The following is a 7685-nucleotide window of genomic DNA, read 5'->3' on the forward strand; positions in this document are numbered from 1 at the left end:
ATTAATCCACAAAAAACAGAGGTTTATGTCCAAAAAGGAGACAGAGGATTCCTTTTTGGCTTTATTTATTCAAATGCCCACCTTGAAGAGCACTCAACCAGCCTGTGCAAAATAAAACTGTTAGGAAAATTAATCCACAAACACCAGAGGATTATGTCCATAAAGGAGACAGAGGGGTCATTTTTGGCTTTATTTGAATAAAGAGAGAGGCTCCTCTGTCTCCTTTTTGGACATAAACCTCTGGTGTTTGTGGATTAATTTTCCTAATGAAACCAAAATGATCCATGGCCCAAAGTGAGGCAGAGCAGCACATCCCTGTTTGGTTTTTGGGGCATTTCTGTGTGGTTAACAGAGGATTTCACCACAAACCCAGCGAGGACAGAGCAGGCTCAGTGCTGGATGCAGTTTGATCTGTCAGCTGAGCAGATCCCAGGTTGCTTTGGACAAGATCAGGTATTGAGTGTTTGCTTTTGTTTGGGAGCAAACCCTGAGTTTCAAACCTTGAAATGCAGCTTTTCAAGGGCAGCTCTCCCAGGGAGTCTGAGGAAAGTTGGATTTTTGACCAAATATGTTTCGTGCTGTTCCTGTATCTCTGGAAGAAGGAGAGTGTCCCCTATCATAAACCCAAAACAGTGAATTACTGTGTTTAGAGAATCCTTTTGTGAAATGAATATTTGTGCAGATTTATTTTGAAGAGAAGGTAAAATTAAAGGAAATAATTTAGGAGAGGAAATGCTTCCTCAGCCTCTCTTATCTAATTATCCTTTTAGCCATATATGGGCTGATTTCACTTCAGTAAAGGGAGCCTAACAGAATTTGTGTCATAAAATTAAACCAGCAAAATTAGTTCACCCCATTGCAGGCAGCTTCAAAGGTCCCCAGGCTGAGGCAGGTGCCAAACCCTTTGGAAGTTATTGGGAAATTTGCACAGGCAGAAAGCACAAGGCTGATCTCTGCTTGGTGGAAAAATTAGTGGGGGAAATGAAGTTGGCATTGGAATGAGGGATTTGTTGGAGGCTGAATAGGTCACTGTTAAATCTGAAAGGTTGCCACTTTTCAGCACCCCACTTCAATTTCACTTCCATTTTGATTTTTGATAATTTTTCCAGAGGTTGCTTCCTTAGAGGATCTGAAATCCAGCTCTGCCAGAGGGATTTCTCACGTGTAATTCATGTACATTATTCATGTACATTATTCATGTACATTATTCACATATTGGAGTGAAGGGCTCAGATCTGACACCTCCTGATGGTTTCCCCACCCCAGCAGTGCCAGCCCTTTTAATCATCCCAAAGCAAAGCATTAATGACTAAAACCATTTTTATTGTACTGTACAGCGAAGACATGCAGGTTGAACATCACACAGGATGAATACATCACAACTTTATAAAAGCTTTTTAAGCTCCTTAGCAGTGCTCAGTGAATGATTATAAAGTACTTATTGCCTCCCTCCCTTCCTCCCCCTTTCCTTAAGGTATAGCAGAGGTATTTCCTTTACAAAAGGCACCAATTACTCCTCAAATGAGAGCAGCACAAAGTGAATTGTCCCCAGAGCTCTCTGTGATCATCACAACTCTGTAAGAAGGACACTAAAAACAGCAGAGGAGCTTCAGCAGAATCAGCATTTCTTAATGACATCTTTCACTCAAAAGGGAAAGGCTCAATCCTCTCTTTATGATACAAAATACATTCTCCAAAGGGCTCCTTCTTGGAGGAAGGTCAATACATTATCAGGAGACAATGGAGCACTTGAACTGTGACCCAGGCAGTCAGCAGAAAGATTTCCACTGACAGCCCAGTGATGGAAACCAAAGGTCACCTGCTTTCTAAATCACCACAAAACTTGGTCCTGCCTTTGGCCAGGAGCCACCAATAAAAGCAACAAATTTGCTGCAAGATACACCCAAAATCCTTCACTATGAAGGGAAACCACCCAGCCACCCTCATTTCTGCTGACAGAAAAAAACCCACAATAACCACCCCCTCCTCCCACCTTTGGAAAGCAACGTTTCCTACTTTGAAGAGGAACTAAAAAACCACAGGTCCCTCTAGTTTTTTTTTGGAGCAAAAACGTGGGAATAAAGTTCAGCATCTCTACCAGGGTCTCCAGATGGTGGGAGCAGCAGGCAGGCTCTTCTGGGCAGGCTGTTTTCTGGGGGGCACACAGGGAGACAGGGGGGAGCCACGCAGAGCTGCAGGGTGGGAGGCATCTGCAGCCAGCTGGGCCTTGCAGAAGTGCTTGATCAGCTGCACCTGGGTCTCCTTCTTGGGCTCGTAGTAGGACAGAAAGTGCATGGCCTCCTTGAGGCACCGCAGGTAGCCGCTGTTAAAGTCCTGCTCTGGGCTCTTGTGCATGAAACCTGAGAGAGAAAGAAAAAGCAAATGCTGGGGGTTAAAATCATGACCAAAACATGACCAAACCATGACCAAATCATGACTAAATCATGACCAAAACATGACCAAACCATGACCAAACCATGACCAAAACATGGGGCAGGGACCCTACACTAACATTGGGTGCTGGTGGAGTGTGGGGCTGGGAAGGCACCGACCCTGGCATCAGTGGCATTCCTGAGCCTGGCATGTGCTGGGCACAGCTGTGGTGTGGCCACACTTTTGGGGGAAGGTGGAAAAGGGAGGGAAACTCTGCTGGAGCTCCAATCAACCATTTGTGCAGTGACTTTCATGTGCTAGGATGCTCCATTCCCTGCCTGCCTTGGGGTGTCAGAGAGCAGCTCCAGGTGAGCAACACCTGCCCTGCACTCACCTTTTTGGTCCTGCAGCTGGCTCTGCTGCTTCAGGTAGCTGACAGCCACTTCCAGGATGTCGGCTTTCTCCAGCTTGGAGTTGGGCTGGTGCCTCTGGAACTCCTTCTCCAGGAGCAGCTTCAGCTGCTCGATGCTGCTGTTGATGCGGTCCCGGCGCATCTTCTCCACCACCGGCTTCCTCAGCTGCAAAAAGCAAAGGGAGAGAGCTCTGTGATTAAAGGATCCTCTCCCTGACCCTCCATTGCCTTCCTCAGGTGCAAAAAGCAAAGGGAGAGAGCCCTGTGATTAAAGGATCCTCTGCCTAACCCTCCATTGGCATCCTCAGCTGCAAAAAGCAAAGGGAGAGAGCTCTGTGATTAAAGGATCCTCTCCCTGACCCTCCATTGGCTTCCTCAGGTACAAAAAGCAAAGGGAAAGAGCTCTGTGATTAAAGGATCCTCTCCCTGACCCTCCATTGGCTTCCTCAGCTGTGGGAGAGGGAGCAGATCCTCAGGGGTTTGGTGAGACCTGACCCAATTTCCCCTCTGACGCCCCAATATCTTCAATGATGCGTATTTTTGGCAGGAGAGCTGTGGGATGCTACCTACCAATTCCCCACTCGTTTTAATTTTTAAAAACTTATGCAATCTCCCTTATCCCTCTTTAACATATTTGCTCTCCCCCAGACCTCTTTTCCCATGTTATATTTACTTCCTACGAGCAGGCCAACCCTTCCAATCCCCTCCGGGGCTCTGCTTACTTTATTCTTTTCCTTTGGCAGCAGCTTCTCCTCCATGTGGATCATGAGAGCATTGCTGGGAGCCATTCCGAGCGCTCAGCCCTGGGCACAGACCCCAGGCAGCTGCTGTGCCGAGTGTGCTGCGATGCTCTGGCAGCTCCCAAATCCCTCTATTTATACCCAGGGAGCCGGGGCAGATACGTGAGTGTGGGGATGGCCCGTGTTTCCCACAGCCCCGCAGCCAATCCAGCCCCGCACAGGGACAATAGGGGAAGCATCCATTAGTGCATGGTACATTGATTGCCAATGCCCCCGGGGAGAATAACCTTCTGCCCACGCTGCTGGTGGAGTGTGGGGCTGGGAAAGCACGGAGCCTCCAGCTGGTTGGGCTGGCATCAGTGGCATTCCTGAGCCTGGCATGTGCCGGGCACAGTGGAGGAGACACGCTCTTGGGGAAGGTGGGAAAGGGAGGGAAACCCTGCTGGAGTTTAAATTAACAGCCCCAGGGACATCTCTGCCCTTCCCAGAGACTGGGGGAGCTCTGTGTGTGTGTATTGAGTTTGTGTGTGTTGGGTTTGTGAGATTCCCCAGACAAGGTGAGAGATGAGAATCTGGCTCCATGTTCTCAGCAGGCTGATTTGTTACTCTATTCTATTCTATTCTATTCTATTCTATTCTATTCTATTCTATTCTATTCTATTCCATTCCATTCCATTCCATTCCATTCCATTCCATTCCATTCCATTCCATTCCATTCCATTCCATTCCATTCCATTCCATTCTCATTTCTATTCTCTTCCTATCCTATCCTATCCTATCCTATCCTATCCTATCCTATCCTATCCTATCCTATCCTATCCCTCTACTAAAACTATACTAAGAAAGAGAAAGCTTTAACAAGAATGAATAATAAAAACTCGTGACTCACTCCTCAGAGTCCGGCACAGCTAGGCCATGATTGGTCATTAATTAAAAACAATTCACATGTTTGGACAAACAATCTCCAGACCACATTCCAGAGCAGCAAAACATGGAGAAGCTCAGGCTTCTCACCTTGCCAGGAGGGGAATCCTGGCTAAGGGATTTTTCAGAAAATATCCCGGTGACAATGGAGTGTGGAGTTGGGAAAGCAACCATTTATTTTGTGGTAAAGGCAAGATAAAGAACGAAGCTTTGAGGGCACTGGAGGTCAGTTCTGATTTTGTGTTGTGAGTAAAAAGGAGGGTTATAATATAAAAGCAGGGTAAATATAATATAAAAGCAGAGTAAATATAATATAAAAGCAGAGTAAAATACCTGCTTGGGTACAGCCCTTGAGACAGCACCAAAAATGACCCAGGAGCTACCTGGGGAAAGCTGTGCTGCATCCTGCCATGTGTGCCCAGGCAGAGGTGTGCTCCTCCCCTGAGCATCTGGGCATGGCAAGGGAGGAGGGAAATGTGCAGTGAGCTAAGAAAACCAAAGAATTCCTTGCTTGGAAATGCTGCAATGAAGCCCTGGGGGTAACGGGCAGTTGACAGGAAGGAGGGAGGTGTCTCTGCTCGGGACTCATTGTGGAGCCTGAATGCACTCAGCTCTTTGTGCAGGGCAGATGTTGTCCTCGGAGCCCTTTATTCCCTGCCTTGTGGGAAAGCCAGGAGACAAGACATCTCATGAGCACTTTGAAGCAGTCAAAGGATTATGGTACAAAATAAGACACAGCTCAGAGACCAAGCCCCGGCTTCTGCCAGCTTTAATGAGGTGTTGCCTGTTTTCCTGTGCTCTCTGCTGGCCTTTTTCCAGGAGCTGCTATCCCGGGTTATCCCTTTCCGTGCGGGCACACAGGTAGGCACGGACCAAGCTGGTTGAAGACACTTGAGTGTCAAAAACCATCTTTTTCCCCGCTCCTGAGAAGCCCTGACCTTTATTGCTGTATTAGCACTGATAGCCAGATGGCCTTTTGGGAGTTGGATTCCTTCCCTTTAAATCATTCAGGCTCAAGCACCGTCACTAATGCCGGGAGGAGTCGCAAGGCACACTTCCATTGTCCCAGCCAGAAATGTTATCAATGGGGGAAGAGTCTGGGAAAGGCAGAGAAACCCAAACCCACACAGCCTGCTGCTAATAACCCCTTTGTGGGGCTGTGCTGCTGCTGGGGCACCATGAACTCTGTGGCTTTTTCACCCAGCAAGGCTGAAACGGGCACGTTTCACCATGCAGGGGGGAAAGGGTGACAAGGGCAGGGACAGAGGTTCATGCAGGGGTGGCTGCAGGATGCTGAGCTGCAGTTTAGGCTATGCTGGGGCTCTGGTTTGTTGTGTTCTGCCTCAATTTGCCCTTTTGGGGAATGGGAAAGTGGTGCTGAGCTCTTCCAAAAAACCCTTTGGGCGGTGGGAGCTGATCTGTGCCTGTGGTAAGAGGCAGGGATGGGGCTCATGTGGCCCTTGTGTTTTTCTGGCATCACCTGGGAGCACCTCAGGGTGTCACAGATATGTTTTATGGAAAATCCTTTCCTTAGGATTTTTTTCTCCTGAGAAGCTGAGTGGCCTCAGGAACAAAATGTAAATAATAATTATCTGCTGCTGTGGAATGCAACAGGTGGGTCTCTGATTGGTCTCATGTGGTTGTTTCTAATTAATGGCCAATCACAGCCCAGCTGTCCGGATTGTCTCAAACCTTTGTTATCATTCCTTTTCTATTCTTAACTAACCTTCTGATGAAATCCTTTCTTCTATTTAGTATCATTTTAATACAATATATATCATAAAATAATAAATCAAACCTTCTGAAACATGGAGTCAGATCCTCGTCTCTTCCCTCATCCTGAGACCCCTGCAAACCCCACCAGACCAGGGAGCAGAGTGGAGGAGCTGCAGTGCTGGGGCTGCTGAGAGATTCTCTTCTCCTGGTCTGTTGGAAAGCTTTTCTAGCCAGGGGAATGGAGGGAGGTGAGGATGGAGCCAGCTCTGATCTCAGTTTCATGGGGAATGAGCTTATGGCAGCAGTAACACTGCCAGAGTCCCAGGCAGACACACTTGGGGGAGAAATCTTTGGATTATCTTTGGATTATATTGAAAATGAGGAACCCTGGTGAACTGCTGGGTCTGTGTGTCACTGCTGGGCGAGCTGATCTAATGGTGAAGGTTCACAGAACTCAGCACCACAAATCCCTGCAGTGTTGGCACATCCCTTCATCACCCTCCTGTTCTCACACCTTCCTCCCAGGAGGTTCTTGGCCAAGGAATTACCTGTTTGAGGTGACCACTGATTATCTCTGACAGCTCTTAATTGAGGATTCTGCTTCCTTTGGTATCTCAGGTGAAATTCCCTTTTCCCAGCCCTAACCCTGCCCTTAATGCCAACCCTAACCCTAATCCTGCCTGTCATGCTCTGCTCAGGGTCTTCACTGACATGAAACACAGAAAATAATATAAAAATTGCTTGGCTGGAAGGAAATATATAAAGAAATAACCATGAAAAATTTGTTATTCAGGACTAGCTTCTGTTCCCACAGGGAAATCTGCATGTGAACCAGTTGAGGGAAATCTGCCTCTTCCAGGAGAAAAGGTTATGTTGTTATTAGAACTGTTGTATGAAATATTCCATTAAATGTCATTAACGTGGCATTAGCTTGTCTCCTTGAGACACCAGAACCCACTCAGAAAGGGATCTTAATACTGTAAGGTACATTCTTCACAGATTTAACCTTTTTTAATTAGTTTTCCTTCGGATCCAGAATGTTTAATATACTGCCATTCCCAGGTGCACGAGTGAAGGGAAGTGGACTTTGATCATTAAGAAAAAACATGTAAGACAACTTGATCTGCATTTTTAGGGTTGTTAGAGGCAAAAGCAATTTTCTATAGCTGCTTGTGTGGTGACCCCCAAGCAGCCACATAGTCCTTCTACAGTGAGCATCACAAATAATTAAAAATTAAGGAGAATTTATTATTTTTCTGCCCAGCTGAAATTCCCACAAGTCACCTCTCGGCACATTCAAGAGTGCACAAGAGGGATTTATTATTTCCTGGTATATTGACTCTGAAAGGTCTGGGGATTACAGCTGCTTTGCACATGAATGGCTGGAGTGTGTTGTACAAAAGGCATGGTCTGTGGGATAATGGGCTTGGATGTGGGAAAGAGCTGACCCTGGGGGAGAGCAGGCTGGTGCCTGATGGCAGGAATCAATTATGGCTCAAAGGAACACATTGCCCTGGGAG

The 7685-nt window shown here is 47.0% G+C and overlaps 1 protein-coding gene across 1 annotated transcript; it reads right to left on the bottom strand.

Moving 5' to 3' along the window:
* Positions 1 to 1297: 1297 nt before the first annotated feature.
* On the bottom strand, positions 1298 to 3637 carry HES5 (hes family bHLH transcription factor 5). The gene is made up of 3 exons (XM_074558728.1): positions 3508 to 3637; positions 2768 to 2951; positions 1298 to 2360 (listed from the first exon to the last, which is right to left on the bottom strand). Exons 1-3 carry the CDS (start codon positions 3571 to 3573, stop codon positions 2095 to 2097), a joined length of 516 nt encoding a protein of 171 aa, XP_074414829.1. The 5' UTR covers positions 3574 to 3637; the 3' UTR covers positions 1298 to 2094.
* Positions 3638 to 7685: the final 4048 nt, after the last annotated feature.

The sequence above is a fragment of the Zonotrichia albicollis genome, chromosome 25 (assembly GCF_047830755.1).
Source record: "Zonotrichia albicollis isolate bZonAlb1 chromosome 25, bZonAlb1.hap1, whole genome shotgun sequence".
In the NCBI taxonomy this organism is placed as follows: domain Eukaryota; kingdom Metazoa; phylum Chordata; class Aves; order Passeriformes; family Passerellidae; genus Zonotrichia; species Zonotrichia albicollis.